This window comes from Chiloscyllium punctatum, chromosome 24 (assembly GCF_047496795.1).
Source record: "Chiloscyllium punctatum isolate Juve2018m chromosome 24, sChiPun1.3, whole genome shotgun sequence".
NCBI lineage: Eukaryota > Metazoa > Chordata > Chondrichthyes > Orectolobiformes > Hemiscylliidae > Chiloscyllium > Chiloscyllium punctatum.
This window is the reverse complement of record NC_092762.1, coordinates 90,135,709-90,155,390: the sequence shown is the minus strand read 5'-3', so window position 1 is coordinate 90,155,390 and position 19,682 is coordinate 90,135,709. Positions and strand designations below refer to the sequence as shown.

The following is a 19,682-nucleotide window of genomic DNA, read 5'->3' as shown; positions in this document are numbered from 1 at the left end:
ACGACCTCCCTTTCTGCAGCTATGATTCTATCCCTGATTAGCGATGCCACTATCCACCTCTTTTACCTCCCTCCCTATTCCTTTTGAAATATCTAAACCCTGGAACATCCAACAACCATTCCTGCCCCTGTGACATCCCCATAATGGCTATAACATCATAGCTCCAGATACTGATCCATGCTCTAAGTTCATTACCCTTATTCCTGACACTTCTTGTGTTAAAATAGACACACTTCAACCCATCATCCTGACTGCAACTTTGCCCTGTCAACTATCTATCCTTCCTCATAGACTCTCTGCATGCTGTATCTGCTGTTCACCAGCCATCCCATCCTCTGATCCATAGCTCCAGTTCCCATCCCCCTGCCAAACTAATTTAAACCCTCCCAAAGAGCTCTCAAAAACCTCCTTCCCAGGATATTGGTATCCCCCAGTTCAAATGCAACCCATCCTCTTTGTACAGGTCCCACCTTCCCCAGAGGTATCCCATTGATTCACACATCTGAAGTCCTTCCTCCTACACCAGTCCTGCAGCCATGTGTTCATATGCACTCGCTCTCTATTCCTCGCCTCACTAGCCAATCCTGAGATTACTACACTGTTCATCCTGCCTTTTAGCTACCACCTTAACTCCCAGTATTCACTTTTAATATCCTCATCTCTTTTCTTCACTATGTCATTGGTATCGATGTGTACCATGACTTCTGGCTGCTCACCTTCCCCTTAAGAATCCTATAGACTCATATCAAGACATCTCTGAGTATTGTGAGTAATTTTGGGCCCCATACTTCAGGAAATATGTATTGGTCCTGAAGCGGGTCCAGAGGAGGTTCATGAAAATGATCCCAGGAATGAAAGGCTTAACATACGAAGAACATTTGAGGACTCTGGGACTATATTTGATGGCGCTTAGAAGGATGGGGGGGTGGGGGGGTCTGATTGAAACTTTCAGAAAACTGAAAACCCTAGAGTGAGTGGACGTTGGAAAGATGTTTCCATTGGCGGGAGAGATAAGGACCCGAGTGTACAGCCTCAGAGTAAGGGCAAGTCCTTTTAGAACAGAGATAAGGAGAAATTCTTTGTCTAGAGAGTGATGAATCTGTGCAATTCCTTGCCACAGAAGGCTGTGAAGGCCAGGCCATTGAGTATACTTAAAACAGAGATAGATAAACTCTAGATTGCCAAGGGGATCAAGGGTTACAGGGAGAAAGCGGGAAAATAGGGTTGAAAATCCTGTCAGCCTTGATTGAATGGTGGAGCAGGCTCAATGGGCCAAATGGCCTAATTTCTTTTGAACCCTCTGTACTCAACTTGGTTGATGTAATATAAATCACTAACTAGTGGTTATGACACCTATCATAAGCACACTTTTTTTCCCTTTGTCTTAATTTCTTTATTTGTTATCATCCAGGAAGGTCTGGATTTCTTTGTTGTACTTTATGTCTGGGGGAATATGTCTCAACTATACGTGAACCATTTGCTCTTTGAACTAATTTTCCTACCAAACTTTGGCCCCAATTTCTCTGGCCCAGTTCCGTTCTTGCACAATTGGGGTCAGTTCTCTGCCAGTTGATTTTTCTTACTATGGATTGTGTTGTGGACTAGGCCAGACCACTGAAAACATTCTTAGCAGGCAGCCCCAGACCATAACATTGCAATTTGTTTCAGTAAGTGTACAGTGAAAAGTACCCAGAGTAAGACAGCTAGGGTGACTACTAGATTTGAAAACAGACAAAAATTTATTCACAAAATTAAACAATGAAACACAAAGAACCAGAATTAATTATGCCGTTCCGAATATATACAACAGTCCCAATAAGCAAACTTTCTTTAAAAACCAGTATAAATGGAACACATGTTCACAGGTTGAAGTTGAAGAGAGAGAAAGAGAGTTTCCACACAGCTCCCTGCTGAACTTCCAACCAGTTCAAGACTGAACTAAAACTGCTCAGCTCAGCTAGAGAGCTGACAATTCCCCTTTGATTACACAGATCACTTCTAAAACATGACCACTTTGGCCTGAAGTCTCATCTGTTTACATATAAACAAAAGGCCTCTCAAAATCCTTTTCACCTCTGTACCAAACCAGACTGATCGGAGCCCAGCCCAGTTTATTGCCCCTCTGAAAAACATCAAGGACAGAGTCTCCTTGAGCCAAGGAACAGCTTTTAGAGAAACAGGCACTAGCTTTGTGACAATTGCTCTTTGTCATTTCTCATCATCATCCTAACTATTATGATGCAACAATCACTGCCTCCTAACTGCTCCTACACTGACTTTGATCTACACTGCCACTTAATTCCAAAGACCTAGGTTTAGTGGTGCCTCCTTTCTTGTTGGACTAGACGTAACAAGAAAATCTTCTTGAACATAACCTAAGAATATTTATCGCTCACTATACATTACTCTACTAGTATTCTATTCGATATTTGGATAATTAAAGTTTCCCATTGTGGGAAATAGGCAAATTAATGTTACTTCTGCAATTCTGCAATTCCATTTTACAAAGTAAAATGAACTCACACCAGTGTGTAATTGTTTTAGCCACGAGCTGAGTCAACAAGAAAGGAAACGATGTGGAGGAAATATATAATTGTTTTTGTATTAGCTAAAACTGTATGTCAGAATGAGATGTGCCAGCAAAACAATGGTAGACATTACGGGCAAGTAGATAAGATGTTGTGAGGGGATGAAGTTAAGCTAGATACGCCTGTACAAACAGTAGGTATAAACATCTGTTTCCCACTTTTACAGAGACAGAGGAACAAACCCCAATTAAAAGGGTCATAGGGATCAGAACAGCCTCGGGAAAGGCACAGATGAAGGGGGTAGATAATGATGAAGAAAGAATATGCCTAACAATGACCTACAGCAGGATGAGGTCAAACAGCCTTGTGAGGCCAGGAATAAGCATTTTGTCACAGACAAGGCCGGATAAGGCAAGAGATAAACAGGGGTAATGGGGGCCGGTCTTAGGGAAGTGGACGATGTAAGCAGGGGAGGAGCAATGTAAAACATTTATTACCTCCATCTCTAATTGCCCAGAGGGAAGTGTGATGAAGTTGAAGACATGTACTGTACCTTTAAGAGAAAGTGAAAGCTGAAAAGCTGGCAAACACTGGTCATGTGACCAACTAGCAGGCACAAAGTGTACTGGGCAATTTGAAGATGTAACATTTGGGCTGCAACCTAGATACATGAACTGTTTTCAAAGCAGTTTGAATTTAGACATCAGTTTAAATTATGCCCCTAGATACTAAAACCCAATCAAATTCAAATCTTATTGTTTTAACAACATTGGACCAATGAAACAATCTGATGTTTGGTGTATAAAAGCTGGCATTTTGGACAGTTAGGCAGAAAAAGAGCATTACCTGCCATTGTCAGACAGACTGCCTGAAAACTCTCTATCAAAGGTACCTTTTCATGTGAAAAGTTTGTGCAGCAGAAGACCAAAGACTAACCAGGCAGATCTACAAGCAGAGGAAGATCGACAGTGCCTGATTTTGAAGCTTGAGTTGCTGTAAATTTAATGGGAGCTTTACTGGATCAGTATGTTTTTACAGAGAGGGAGGTAGACAGCAAAGCTTTAAGAGAATGGAGGCTTAGAGGCATAAATAATTGTTGATTAATGTTCATTTTAGAACATTTGAACAATGTTTAATTGTTATTTTTTGCTTTATGTAGGAGAATTTTGGTAGTTCTCTGTCAGTCAAGCTTTAACAGATTACAAGGTGAGGTGAGCTTTTCTATGTGTTTGGTTTAATTAGCAGAAGGGTTCACTGCCATGTCATAACAGAAGAGTCAACCACATTGCTATGTAGTGTGGAGACACATGTAAGCTGGACCGGGTAAGGATACCAGTTTCCTTCCCTAAAGGTCATCAGTAAACTAGCTGGGTTTTTCCAACAATCAATAATCAACAATGGATTCATGATGATTATTAGATTCTTAATTCTAGTTGTTTATTGAATTTGAATTCAAGTTCCACTATCTGCCATGGAAGGATTTGAACCTAGGTCCCCAGAACATTACCTAGGTCTTTGGAGTAACAGTGGAATAACACTGCTAAGCCATCACTTCCCCTCATGTAGGTTCCTACCTTGAAGAAATACCTTGGTGACTCTAGCTCCTTGCTCAAGCTCTGAAACCTGGAGGTCAAGTGTGTGCAGCTGATGTCATTTCCTGCATATGGGCTCACCTAGGTCAAGAAAATTATCTCCAGCTCCCCATGTGCTGCAAGATGAGAATTCCACTTGGCCAACCTATTTTTGTACAATCTTGGAGTCATAGAGGTTTACAGCTTTGGCCCAACTTGTCCATGCCACCCAGTTTTCACAATTAAACTAGTCCCATTTGCCTGCATTTGGTCTCTATCCCTCCATACTTACCCATCCATGTATATATCTAAATATTTCTTATATGAAGAAATTGTACTCGCCTTCACCAATACGTCTGGAAGCCCATTCCAGACACTCACCACCTTCTGTGTGAAACATTTGCCCCTCTGGTCCCTTTTTTATCTCTTCCCTCTCGCTTTAACCCTTATGACCTCCAACTTTAGACTCCCCCACCATGGGAAAAGGGTTGATTGGCATTTCCAGAAAAGCAATGAAAGAGTCCACATCTGTGTATATGATACAACACATTGTAAAACTATTCAAGTAATCCAACCAGTTTTGGTATTTTCTTTTATTTATCATTGAACTGTGCATGTCTGTCTTTATGTGAAGAGGAGCTGAAGACAAATACTTCTAATTTAAAGCATAATCATTAATTAGAATAATTTGCTCTTTAAGTTTTCTCTGCTTTTTGTCTATTAAATAAATTATGATACAAAACTGATATTAGGTTATATTCATTTGCGAAATTTGGGGTAAATGCAAGTAGGAACCATTAAAGTAAATATTAAGGGCCTTTAAAGGGTTTAATTTTACTGTGCTGAAAATGCAGAGGTAGAAAGGTTGATTTTATTCAGCTGTCTGTCTCCATGTCATAACAGTTATATTAACTTACTCTTATAGTTTTAATTAAAAACTGGAAAATAAAATGCAGTAGAAATTCTTTGCCCTTGTTCACAAATTATCTTAGTGGGCGGCACGGTGGTACAGTGGTTAGCACTGCTGCCTCACAGCGCCGGAGATCCGAGTTCAATTCCCGCCTCAGGCGACTGACTGTGTAGAGTTTGCACGTTCTCCCCGTGTCTGCGTGGGTTTCCTCCGGGTGCTCCGGTTTCCTCCCACAGTCCAAAGATGTGCAGGTCAGGTGAATTGGCCATGCTAAATTGCCCGTAGTGTTAGGTAAGGGGTAGATGTAGATGTAGATGTAGGGGTATGGGTGGGTTACGCTTCGGCGGGGCGGTGTGGACTTGTTGGGCCGAAGGGCCTGTTTCCACACTGTAAGTAATCTAATCTAATCTTCCACAGCAGTGCCGATATATTTGTTCACCCTGTGCTAGTTTTGAAACTTACATTTTGAAAGTCATTGGAGTTGAAACGTAATTCCAAACGGCAGCTGCTCCGTAATGAATCAACTCATGACCTTCTTGTGATGTTATTCAGACAACGTTCATCACTCTTTGTGTTGTTTTATCAAATCTCAACTGCCTCCCCTTCATTTTCCTATGACCTGAATGTGGAGCCATAAAAAAGAGGGAGACATTGCTGGGAAGAAAGAGACCAGAAGGAACCATCAAGGATGGAAAGCTTTCTGTGAAACTGAGGCAAGAGCAAGGCCATGCTCTTTGGGAACTGGGCCGACCAACCTTCGATCCCCTTCACCGTCAGAACTGACCACCTGGAGGCGCTGGTTCGGTGGGGCTGGGGTGTGCGCCAAGTCTTGGGAGGAGTGGATCAGGAAAGTGAGGCAGAAACTAGGCAGATGGGAGCAAAGGTCACTCTCCATCATGAGAAAAAAATCTGGTCATCAGGGGTGTGAGGTACTGCCATTGCTGTTATATGTGGCATAGGTCTGACCTATTCACAGAACCTGTGCTGCCACAGTCACCCGGGCCATCTTCCACTTCATGTGGAGATCAAAGATGGACCGGGTCCGAAGATCTGGGCAACGGGGGGAAAAACACGCCCAATGCCACCCTCACCCTGATGGCCACCTTTGTGTGTGGCTGCATCAAGCAGTGCGTGGATCCCCGGTACGCAAACACCAACTGTCACTACGTACTGAGGTTCTACCTGTCCCCGGTGTTGCAAAGGATGGGCCTGGCCTCGCTGTCGCAGAACGTTCCAAGTACTTGGACCGTTCCGTATCACCTGTCCTTCGTGGAGAAATTTATGAAAAAAAATACCTTTGACCACAAGTCCATCAGGAAGTGGTCAGCACGTAGTATCCTTGAGACCTTTCTGGAAAAGGAGAGGGCAGATCCTATTGAGCGGTTCCCTGAGCAGACTGTCAAAGTTATTTGGCAGAATGCCTCATCGCCAGAACTTTCCAACAAGCACCAAGACATGGTTTGGCTGGTGGTGAGAAGGGCTCTGCCGGTGAGATCCTTTATGCTGCCCGGACTCTCTGTCCCACTGCATACTGTCTTCAAAGCGACTGTGGAATGGATGAGACTGTCACACACCTCCTTCTGGAAGGTGCCTATGCAAAAGAAGTCTGGAGAGGAATGCAGTGGTGTTTGTCGAGGTTCGTCCTGAGCAGCTCTGTGAAGCAGGACTCCGTGCTGTATGGTCTGTTCCCTGGGACGCACACTGAGACGAACATCAACTTTGCCTGGAGGATCATCAACTTGGTGAAAGATGCTGTTTGGTCTGCCCGAAACCTGTTGATCTTCCAGCTGAAGGAATTGACTGAGTGTTGCAGACTGACACATTCCAAGGTCCAGGACTATGTGCTGAGGGACGCACTGAAGCTTGGGGCAGCTGCCGCCAAGGCACAGTGGGAAAAGACCACCATGTAAGGTCTGCCTGCCTAAGAAGAACAGGGGGCCCACTCAGTAATTGGGCTTTGCTGACGCCTCAGCGGAATATTTGGATACTGGATTAGTGGTGCTGGAAGATCACAGCAGTTCAGGCAGCATCCAAGGAGCTTCGAAATCGACGTTTCGGGCAAAAGCCCTTCATCAGGAATAAAGGCAGTGAGCCTGAAGCATGGAGAGATAAGCTAGAGGAGGGTGGGGGTGGGGAGAAAATAGCATAGAGTACAATGGGTGAGTGGGGGAGGGGATGAAGGTGATAGGTCAGGGAGGAGAAGGTGGAGTGGATAGGTGGAAAATGAGATAGGCAGCTAGGACAAGTCCGGGCAAGTCATGGGAACAGTGCTGAGCTGGAAGTTTAGAACTAGGGTGAGGTGGGGGAAGGGGAAATGAGGAAACTGTTGAAGTCCACATTGATGCCCTGGGGTTGAAGTGTTCCGAGGCGGAAGATGAGGTGTTCTTCCTCCAGGCGTCTGGTGGTGAGGGAGCGGCAATGAAGGAGGCCCAGGACCTCCATGTCCTCGGCAGAGTGGGAGGGGGAGTTGAAATGTTGGGCCAGGGGGCGGTGTGCTTGATTGGTGCAGGTGTCCCAGTGATGTTCCCTAAAGCGCTCTGCTAGGAGGCGCCCAGTCTCCCCAATGTAGAGGAGACCGCATCGGGAGCAATGGATACAATAAGTGATATTAGTGGATGTGCAAGTAAAACTTTGATGGATGTGGAAGGCTCCTTTAGGGCCTTCGATAGAGGTGAGGGAGGAGATGTGGGCGCAGGTTTTACAGTTCCTGTGGTGGCAGGGGAAAGTGCCAGGATGGGAGGGTGTGTTGTAGGGGGGCGTGGACCTGACCAGGTAGTCATGGAGGGAACGGTCTTTGCGGAAGGCAGAAAGGGGTGGGGAGGGAAATATATCCCTGGTGATGGGGTCTGTTTGGAGGTGGCGGAAATGTCGGCGGATGATTTGGTTTATGCGAAGGTTAGTAGGGTGGAAGGTGAGCACCAGGGGCGTTCTGTCCTTGTTACGGTTGGAGGGGTGGGGTCTTAGGGCGGAGGTGCGAGATGTAGACGAGATGCGTGGGAAGGGAAATTGCAGTCTCTAAAGAAGGAGGCCATCTGGTGTGTTCTGTGGTGGAACTGGTCCTCCTGGGAGCAGATCCGGCGGAGAGGAGGAATTGGGAATACGGGATGGCATTTTTGCAAGAGGTAGGGTGGGAAGAGGTGTAATCCAGGTAGCTGTGGGAATCAGTGGGTTTGTAAAAAATGTCAGTGTCAAGTTGGTCGTCGTTAATGGAGATGGAGAAGTCCAGGAAGGGGAGGGAGGTGTCAGAGATGGTCAAAGATGAATTTAAGGTCAGGGTGGAATGTGTTGGTGAACCACTGCAGTGCTCTTCCAGCACTACTAATCCAGAATCTGGTTTCCAGCATCTGCAGCCATTGTTTTTACCTCGGAATATCGGGATAGTCAATTTACAGATTTGTACATACGAATGATTAAATCCGATCTCTGTATGTAAAGAAATGGAATGTATACGTATGTATGGCATCACCATTTTTATAGATATCAAAAATAATTTTATGAATAAATTATATTTTTGAAATAAAAAAAAGAGTAGCATGGCAGTAATTCTTGCACTCAACACCTGAAATTGAAGAACTAATTCAATATGTGTTGCCCTAATGTTTGAGCCCATAATGTCAATGCACTAAAAATCAGAAGAACTGCAGATGCTGAAAATCAGAAACAAAAACAGAAATTGCCAGAAAACCTTGGTAGATCTGGCAGCATCTGTGGAAAGAAATCAGAGTTACGTTTCATGTCCACTCTGAGCTAACGTCACTAAATCTGAAATGTTAACACTGATTTCTCTGCACAGATGATGCCAGACCTACTGAGCTTTTCCAGCAATTTTTGTTTTTGTTGACAATGCATTATTTGCTTCAGCCCACTCCTAAATTATCAGCTCCAATAATAAATGAGTTGCATTCACCTTGAATGCCACAGAAAACCCCAGCACCTGGATTTCTGTGATGGGTTGCTGCCTAAATACAAACCCAACGGCCTCCTGACTTGAATGGACAAAGAACAATGCAAAATTCTGGTGTGATGCCTGTGATAAAAGGTACATTTGCTTCTTGCCCACTGTACTGAGACTTGGTGGACCAGTTAATGTCTAGAAATGGGGACTGCAGAGTTGTATTTAATAATTGTGATTGAAATGCTTGATAAAATGCAATATCATATGTACCTGGATGATGTTCCCTTGGCACTCGCCCTCTCCATGTTGACAGTGGAACTGCCAATTCTGGCCATCTTGAATCTCCTGTGAAAAGAAAGTATTTCTATGTTTTTGAGATGTTTCATAGGAAAGAATAACATCAGCTATCTTGCCTGTTCCCTAAATAGCACATTTTAAAATATATTTTAAAAATAAACTTTGAGAAATTACAGTAATGATCAAATGTTCCAATGGAATTATTTGTGTGTTGCTTCTGTTAAGGATTTTATTGAGGTTTTATTTTCCCAAAGGCCTCAGCATCTTCCAAAGGTCTGAGTTTGAATCTGAAAATTTTGAAGAGTGGAGGCCAAATCTTACATCTTTTGGTCAAAGCTGAGTTATATTGAGTTTTCTCCATGAGGCCAACCAAGATTTCTCACCACATCTTACCAAATTCACATCATTAACTATCTACCTTGCCCCTATGGCATCTCTCGCCAATGAATTCTACATCACCTTACCACGTACAATTCTGGAACAACTAGCCATTCACTGGATGTTTTTTGTTGTTATGTCTCAATAGTCTTACCAAAGCATAGGGGCTGCTCTCTCATTAGAGGGAGAAGTGACTGGTGGTGATTTAACCTGAGGGCCACCAGACCTCAGGTGGGGGAAGAGGTTGAGAAGGAGAGCCTTTCATGGTAACCTCAAACCAGTGATGGGAATTGAACCCACACTGTTGGCATCACATTACTCTATCAACCAACAATCCAGCCGACTGAGCTAAATGAAGTTCTATTCACTGGATATCACCCACAAAATGGTGCCAGACACCATTAGCACCATCTCTAAAAGGCTGCTGTGCTCCTAGACAAGTACTGACTTTTCGAAGGGGAAGATGGTGCCACAATTTCACAACAGACATCTGGAGCTTCTGGTGGTTGGAGTGGTCCAGAGGAGAACATCCTCTTCCTAGAGGAGTGGCAGAGGAGGCCAAACCTCCAGATTCTGCCAGCTTTGTCCAAGTTCACTGTCTATGCCAATACACTCTCTCCCATCTGGAGGAATGCCTATCAATGCCTCAGTAAGATCAATCACCTTCTTTGTTCCAGCAAGGGAACTGTTGCCTTTTACATTATACTAATGTCATTTGCACTTGGCAGCTGTGTTTGCCATCCCTCCCATCTGCCACCTCACATTCATTCCTGCACCTACCTCCCCCCCCAAGACTAATGTTCTGCCACCCTCACTTTTGCTTGCAACATCATGCCTCAACCACTCTCATTGCATCCCACATAACTACCATGAATAGCCTCTGCACTGCTTACTCACTTCCTCAGGACAGCACACATCCTTTACAGTAGAGAGGTTAGGGAGGGTGCAGGCCTGTGACCTGTACAGCATCTGCCTTTAGGCATCCCCTTTAAAAGGCCTCACATGGATGTATTCTGCAGTCCCCTCCCTCACAAGTTGAGATGCTAATCCCACTCACTGCAGGAAATCAGTCCCAATTTCTCAATCTATCCTCATAACTGAGATTCTTATTCCTGGAATCATTCTTGTAAATTGCTTCTGCACTCTCTCCAATGCATTCACATCTTTCCTATAATGTGTGGTGCCCACAATTCTACACAATACGGCAGCTGAAGTCAAGCAAGTGTTGTCTAGTGCCTCCTTAAAACAACTTAGACAACTCCAACTAGAATGTTGTGAATGAATTTGTCCAGGTGTCCGACAATACTGAACTGTCAAATCAGTACGAACACAAGCTGGTTTCAATATAAACAGTCTTAACATTATTAAGAAACAAGTTGTGCTAATCATTAATAAAAACAAAACTAGCTGTAATCCTATTTGGCTCCTTAAGTTTATAATAATTCCTGAGTCTCTTTTAGATTTATGGAATCGATCTCTCTCTCTGTGTCTTTCATTCTTTCTCTCTCTCTCTCTCTTTCTCACTCTCTCTCCCCCTCTCCCTCTCCCTCTCCCTCTCCCTCTCTAGGTGGTCAGCCTCTTGTCATGCTGATTGCCTTGGAAGGCTTCTCGAAGATCCCAGAGATCGGTCTGCAGGTGAACCCTGTTTTTACACCTTTTTGGTTGGTTTTCTGGAACCTTCTCAAATTCTAACCAATCAGAGAGACACATTTAATAGTTTGAAACATTGTCAGTCATTTGGATAGCTTACTACTGTTTGTTTATGTAGCAGGACCCAGTACCTTGCTGTCTGGGCCCTGCTTTGTTCAGTGGATATGCCTTCCCAGGATAGCTATTGCCTTTTACATTATGCTAATGTCATTAGCACCTAGCTGCTGTGTTTAGTGTGTGGTTTTTGTGATTTCAGGGCTTTATTTGACCAATGTACCCAGCATCTCTTCCTGTTTGATCAAGTTAGCAATCTATCTATGTTTTGCAGTCAGCAGACAGTGTCTTGTACAAGCTTAGCATTACCTTCCTGCTCTTCTACTCTGTGTCCCTATTCCAAACATGTGCAGGTTAGATGAATTGGCCACGCTAAATTGCCTAAAGCTTCCTGAGATGTGCAGGATAGGTAGATTAGTCATGGGAAATGCAGGGTTAGGGGATAGGGTAGGGGGTATCTGGATGGGATGGTCTTTGGAGGATCGGTGTGGACTTATACAGTCATAGAGTCATAGAGTCCCACAGCACAGAGACAGGCCCTTTAACTCAAAATGGCCATCTATGCTAACCCCATTTCCTTGTACTTGGCCCATATCCTTTGAAACCTTTCCTATCCATGTATTTGTCCAAATGTCTTTTACATGTTGTTAATGTACCCACCTCAAACACTTCCACTCATAGCTCATTCCGTATGCGTACCATCCTCTGTGCAAAAAAGTTGCCCCTCAGGTTCCCTTTTATTCTGTCCCCTCTAACCTTAAACTGATGCCCTCTAGTCCTCGATTCCACAACCCTGGGAAAGAGACAGAATGCATTCATCCTATCCATGCCTCTCATGATTTTATACACTTCTGTTAGATTCCCCCCTTCAGCCTCCAACACTCTATAAAGAAAAATGTCCTAGCTGGTCCAACCTCTCCCTATAACTCAGGCACTTGAGTCCTGGCAACATTCTTGTAAATTTCTTCTGCACACTTTCCAGTTTAATAACATCCTTTCTGCAGCAAGGTGACCAAATCTGAACACAATTCTCCATCTGTGGCCTCAACAAAGTCCTGTACTACTGCAACATAACTTCCCAATTCTATACTGAATGCCCTCACTGATGAAGGTCAGTGTGCCAAAGGCCTTCTCCACTGCCCTGTCTACCTGGGACTCCACTTTCAGAGAAATGTGCACGTGAACTCCAAGGTCTCTCTGCTCCACCACACTCATTATGGCCCTACCATTCACCATGAAACTCCTACCTTAATTTGACATTCCAAAATGCAACACCCCATACTTACCTATATTAAACTCCATTTCTCACTTCCTCATCTGATCAAGATCCTTCTTTAATTTCTGATAACCTTCCTCACTGTCCATGATACTGCTTATTTAAGTGTCATCTACAGACTTACTAATCATGCCTTGTACATTCTTATCCAAATCATTGATGTAGATAACAAACATTAATGGGTCCAGCACTGACCTCTGAGGCACTCCACTAGGCACAGGCCTCCAGTCCAACAAGCATCCTTCCTCTATTACCCTCTGCTTCCTACTATCAAGCCAATTGTGTATCCAAATTGCCAGTTCTCTCTGGATTCCATGTGATCTAACCTTCCAGAGCAGCCTACTATGTGGAGCTTAATCAAAGGCCTTACTGAGATCCATATAGACTATATCTATTACCCCACCTTCAACAACCTTCCTGGTCATTTCATCAAAGAACTCCAACAAATTTGTGAGGCATGATCTCCCAATCACAAAGCCATGCTGACTACTCCTAATCAAACCCTATCGTTCCAAATGCATGCATATCCTATCCTTCAGATTCTTGTCAACTAACTTACCTACCACAGATATTAGGGTTACTGGTCTATAGTTCCCCGGTTTGTCTTTGCAGTCCTTATTGAATAAGGGCACAACATTCACTAGCCTCTGGGACCTTGCCTGTGGCTAACGATAATGCAAATATATCAGCGAGGGACCCTGCAATTCCTTCTCTAGCCTCTTGCAGAGTGCTTGGATATATCTGGTTTGCTTCCACATTGTAGAGATTCTGAGATTAATGAAGCTGAGAACACTATGTTTTATTAACTCTCTTCCTTCAATTCTCTGTACACCTTTACACACAGACCCTCTACTCCTGCACCCCTTTTAGAACTGTACCCCCCATTTTATATTGTGTTCTTTCAGTGTTCTCAGCATTGAATCTCATCTGACACCTACCTACCCGCTGCAAATTGTCAATGCCCTTATGGAGATCCATGTTTTCCTCCTCATAGTTTATAATTAGTCATCGAGTCATAGAGGTGTACAGCATGGAAACAGACCCTTCGGTCCAACTTGTCCATGCCGACCAGATATCCCAACCCAATCTAGTCCCACCTGCCAGCACCCGGCCTATATCCCTCCAAACCTTCCCTATTCATATACCCATCCAAATGCCTCTTAAATGTTGCAATTGTACCAGCCTCCACCACTTCCCCTGGCAGCTCATTCCATACACATACCACCCTCTGTGTGAAAAAGTTGCTCCTTAGGTCTCTTTTATATCTTTCCCCTCTCACCCTAAACCTATGCCCTCTAGTTCTGGACTCCCTGACACCAGGGAAAAGACTTTGTCTATTTATCCTATCCATGCCCCTCATAATCTTGTAAAACTCTATAAGGTCACCCCTCAGCCTCCAACACTCCAGGGAAAACAGCCCCAGCCTGTTCAGCCTCTCCCTGTAGCTCAAATCCTCCAACCCTGGCAACATCCTTGTAAATCTTTTCTGAACCCTGTCAAGTTTCACAACATCTTTCCATTGGAAGGAGACCAAAATTGCACGCAATATTCCAACAGTGGCCTAACCAATTTCCTGTACAGCTGCAACATGACCTCCTGACTCCTGTACTCAATACTCTGACCAATAAAGGAAAGCATACCAAACACCTTCTTCACTATCCTATCTACCTGCGACTCCACTTTCAAGGAGCTATGAACCTGCACTCCAAGGTATCTTTGTTTAGCAATACTCCCGAGGACCTTACCATAAAGTGTATAAGTCCTGCTAAGATTTGCTTTCCCAAAATGCAGCACCTGAATTATACTCCATCTGCCACTTCTCAGCCCATTGGCCCATCTGGTCCAGATCCTGTTGTAATCGGAGGTAACCCTCTTCGCTGTCCACGACACCTCCAAGTTTGGTGTGTCATCTGCAAACTTACTAACTGTAACTATTATGCTTGCATCCAAATCATTTATGTAAATGACAAAAAGTAGGGGACCCAGCACCGATCCTTGTGGCACTCCACTGGTCACAGGCCTCCAGTCTGAAAAACAACCCTCCACCACCACCCTCCGTCTTCTACCTTTGAGCCAGTTCTGTGTCTAAATGACTAGTTCTCCCTGTATTCCATGAGATCTAACCTTGCTAATCAGTCTCCCATGGGGAACCTTGTCAAACGCCTTACTGAAGTCCATATAGATTACATCTACTGCTCTGCCCTCAACAATTTTCTTTGTTACTTCTTCAAAAACTCAATCAAGTTTGTGAGACATGATTTCCCATGCACAAAGCCATGTTGACTATCCCCAATCAGTCCTCGCCTTTCCAAATACATGTACATCCTGTCCCTCAGGATTCTCTCCAACAACTTGTCCACCACTGAGGTCCGGCTCACTGGTCTATAGTTTCCTGGCTTGTCTTTACCGCTCTTCTTTGCCAACCTGCAGTCTTCCGGCACCTCACCTGTGACTATCGATGATACAAATATCTCAGCAAGAGGCCCAGCAATCACTTCTGTAGCTTCCCACAGAGTTCTCGGGTACACCTGATCAGATCCTGGGGATTTATCCACCTTTAACCGTTTCAAGACATCCAGCACTTCCTGCTCTGTAATCTGGACATTTTGCAAGATGTCACCATCTATTTCCCTATAGTCTATGTCTTCCATATCCTTTTCCACAGTAAATACTGATGCAAAATACTCATTTAGTATCTCCCCCATTTTTTGCAGCTCCACACAAAGGCCGCCTTGCTGATCTTTGAGGGGCCCTATTCTCTCCCTAGTTACCCTTTTGTCCTTAATATATTTGTAAAAGCCCTTAGGATTCTCCTTAACTCTGTTCGCCAAAGCTATCTCATTTCCCCTTTTTGCCCTCCTGATTTCCCTATTAAGTATACTCCTCCTGCCTTTATACTCTGCTAAGGATTCACTCGATCTATCCTGTCTATACCTGACATATGCTTCCTTCTTTTTCTTAACCAAACCCTCAACTTCTTTAGTCATCCAGCATTCCCTATACCTACCAGCCTTTCCTTTCACCCTGACAGGAATATACTGTCTCTGGACTCTCACTATCTCATTTCTGAAGGCTTCCCATTTTCCAGCCGTCCCTTTACCTGCAAACATCTGCACTCAATCAGCTTTTGAAAGTTCTTGCCTAATATTGTCAAAATTGGCCTTTCTCCAATTTAGAACTTCAACTTTTAGATCTGGTCTATCCTTTTCCATCACTATTGTAAATCTAATAGAATTATGATTGCTGGCCCCAAAGTGCTCCCCCACTGACACCTCAGTCACCTGCCTTGCCTTATTTCCTAAGAGTAGGTCAAGTTTTGCACCTTCTCTAGTAGGTACATCCACATACTGAATCCGAAAATTGTCTTGTACGCACTTAACAAATTCCTCTCCATCTAAACCTTTAACACTATGGCAGTCCCAGTCAACATTTGGAAAGTTATAATCCCCAAACATAACCACCCTATTATTCTTACAGATAGCTGAGAGCTCCTTACAAGTTTGTTTTTCAATTTCACTCTGACCATTAGGGGATCAATAATACAATCCCAATAAGGTGATCATCCCTTTCTTATTTCTCAGTTCAACCCAAATAACTTCCCTGGATGTATTTCCAGGAATATCCTCCCTCAGCACAGCTGAAATGTTATCCCTTATCAAAAATGCCATGCCCCCTCCTATCTTACCTCCCCTTCTATCCTTCCTGTAGCATTTGTATCCTAGAACATTAAGCTGCCAGTCCTGCCCATCCCTGAGCCATGTTTCTGTAATTGCTATGATATCCCAGACCCATATTCCTAACCATGCCCAGAGTTCATCTGCCTTCTCTGTTAGGCCCCTTGCATTGAAATAAATGTAGTTTAATTTATTAGTCCTACCTTGTCCCTGCCTGCCCTGACTCGCTTCTGTTCTCAACTGTATCAGTCTCAGGTTGATCTCTTTCCTCACTATATCCCTGGGTCCCACCCCCTCACCTTACTAGTTTGAATCCTCCCAAGCAGCTCCAGCAAATTTCCCTACCAGTATGTTAGTCCCCTTCCAAATTAGGTGCAATCCATCCTTCTTGTACAAGTCACTTCTACCCCAAAAGAGATTCCAATGATCCAAAAATGTGAGTCCTTCTCCCATACACCAGTTCCTCAGTCATGCTCTATCCTCCTATTCCTGCCCTCACTCGCTCATAACACCGGGAGTAATCCAAATATTACTACTCTTGAGGACCTTCTTTTTAAATTTCTGTAATCTCTCTGTAATCTCCCTTCAGAATCTCCACCTTTTCCCTTCCAATGTCGTTGGTTCCAAGGTGGACAATGACCTCTTGCTGGCCCCTCTCCCTGGGAGAACATTCTGCACCCTCTCTGAGACATCCTTGATCCAGGCAACACACCATTCTGCTTTTTCACAGCTGGCCACAGGAACATCTGTCTGTACCTCTGACTACAGAATCCCCTAACACAATTGATCTCTTGGAAGCCGATGAACTAGAGCCAGTCTCAATACCAGAAACTTGGCTGTTCGTGCTACATTCCCCTGAGAATCCATCACCCCTGGGAATCCATCACATTTTCCAAAACAGCATACCTGTTTGAAATGGGTATATCCACAAAAGACTCCTGCACTAGCTGCCTACCTCTCTTACCCTTCCTGGAGTTAACCCATCTATGTGAGTGTATCTGAGACTTTCCCCCCTTCCTATAACTACCATCACATACTCTTGCTGTTGCAAATTCCTATTGCATCTTATCAGCTATTACAAGGGGGCATAGCTTTAAATTAAGGGGGGGTAGATATAGGACTGATGTTAGGGGTAGGTTCTTCACTCAGCGAGTCGTAAGTTCATGGAATGCCCTGCCAGTAGCAGTGGTGGACTCTCCCTCTTTATGGGTATTTAAGTGGGCATTGGATAGGTATATGGAGGATAGTGGGTTAGTGTAGGTTAGGTGGGCTTTGATCGGCGCAACATCGAGGGCCGAAGGGCCTGTACTGCGCTGTATTCTTCTATGTTCTATGTTCTATGTTCCTCATCGCTTCTAACTGTCTCTCCAACTGATCCATTCGATCTGATAAGATTTGCAGCCAACATCATTTATGGCAGATATAATCCACAGTAACCCTTAAACTCTCTTTAAACTCCCACATCTGACAAGAAGTGCATATCAATGTACTAAAGACCATTTTTGCTCCTTCACAATCTACAGACCCAGAAAAATAACATCTTCTTAATCCTCTACATAAACACTGCCCCAGGTTACATGAATAGTTATAGCTTATATTTTAAGTTTAATCAAGAGACATCTCTCCAAAAACATACAAAAACACTCTACCCACTACTGCAGCCTTTCTGTTGGACACACTTAAAACAACAATTAACTTATCTGATTCTGTGTTGCGAACTTCACCCAAACAGGTTCCTCCAAGATTAGTTGTGAATTTCACTGTTTGTTAATTTTCCCAGACGCACTCCAATGTCCAATGATACATGAATTCAAAAACAGCAAAGGCAGTAACTGTGCAGGTTCTCTCTCTCTCTCTCTCTGTCTCTCTCTCTCTCTCTCTCTCCTGCACTGACCTCACCATGTGCTTCCTTTGTCTACTCTTCTCCCTTTTAAAACTGCTGTTGTTTTGACTTTTTTTTCCATGGTTCCAAAACAATGCAACAACATATGAAACAGTAATTGCTGCTCCTGGAATTCAAGGAAATCTCCTCCAACACCTAAAATACCTCAAAAAAGGAGCAACTGTTACAGCCAGAAATTTTTCCTATCCTCCATCTTGGATTACCTAGAATCCTCAACCTTTGAAAGAAATTGAATAAATTGTTGAAAATTGATTTTCCTTTGACAAAACCATGCTGACTCTTCCTTATCACCTTGAGGTATGTGTGTGTGAGAGAGACAGTGAGTGAGCGAAGGGGAGAGAGTGTGTATGTGTGAGGGAGAGAGGGAGTGTTTTAGAGAGACATATTTGTGCTTCAGAGAGCATGTGCGTGAGTGTGAGGGAGTCTACGCATCTGAGACAGTGTGTGTGTGTGAGAGATACATGTGTGTTTGAGAGAGCATGTGCGCAAGTGTGAGAGAGTATGTGCATCTGAGAGAGTGTGCACGTGAGTGTACGTATGAGAGAGAGTGTGAGTATGAGAAAGGGTCTGTTTGTGTGTGTGTGTGTGTGTGTGTGTGTGTTCAGTGTTTTGTGTAGTGGGGCCACCTGTAGTGCAACATAAACCCAAGATCCCGGTTGAGATATCATTTGCTATTTCTTCAGAGACGAGAAAATGCATATATCAAGTTAGAAAAACTTAATTCCCAGACCCAGCTCTCCCAGTTACTCATCTCCCCTACCTTCCCTGATATCTGCAAATGCAAAGATAAAAATAGTTGTATTTAGTTTGTAACATGTGTCCTTTGGAAGGTGCTATCACTCACCACTGGAAATTAAACCTTGTAGCTTCAACATTCTGCAGTATTTGTGGTCTAAGATCAATAATCATTGAGCACAGTGTTAGCTTGCCCTATCTCCAGAACATACTGTTTCGATAGTTATTTGTCAAACAGGTTCATAACCTTTAATTGTTAATCAAAGTGGAGCATGTGGTCATGTCTGGAACATGACAATCTGCTAAAAGAGTAGCTGGAACAGGAATCAAACCAAACAAACAATATCATATGGAATGCAGAATAGACATCTGTTCTACTTATTGATTTGTCATAATCATTTGCTGAACAATCAAACTGTGAGAGGATGAGATTATGAAATCATAACTGAGCACACATGGTTCTCGCTGCATTGTGCCAGCTCACAGCTGTACAGGAGGCTGCTCATAGTGAAGCAGCAAGGTGTCTGCTACTTCCTGGTCTAGGAGAATGCGACACAGTAACCAATGCAAGTACATGGCAGATTCTGCTTGCTGTTTGGTCCATGTTGGAATCAGGAAACCAAAATCTGAGGTTATGTTCCATAGGCAATGCAACATAGACCCCACATCTATGAACATTGGCATCTGATATATGCCAATCTCTAAGAAAACTCTTGGCACATTTCCGATCCACTTACAGGATGTTTCTGCCCTTCAATGCTGCAGTTCGAGCTGCCCCAGTAACTCTCATTGCAACATTGCAGTAAGGACA

At 43.8% G+C, this 19,682-nt stretch overlaps 1 protein-coding gene across 1 annotated transcript in view; it reads right to left on the bottom strand.

Annotated features, from left to right (window-relative positions):
* The window catches only part of LOC140494417 (gamma-interferon-inducible lysosomal thiol reductase-like), a 60,514-nt gene that overhangs the window by 27,771 nt on the left and 13,061 nt on the right, over positions 1 to 19,682 (bottom strand). Inside the window, exon 3 of the mRNA XM_072593600.1 lies at positions 9,175 to 9,249. Coding sequence (XP_072449701.1) covers positions 9,175 to 9,249 — 75 coding nt within the window. The remainder of the gene's footprint in view (positions 1 to 9,174; positions 9,250 to 19,682) is intronic.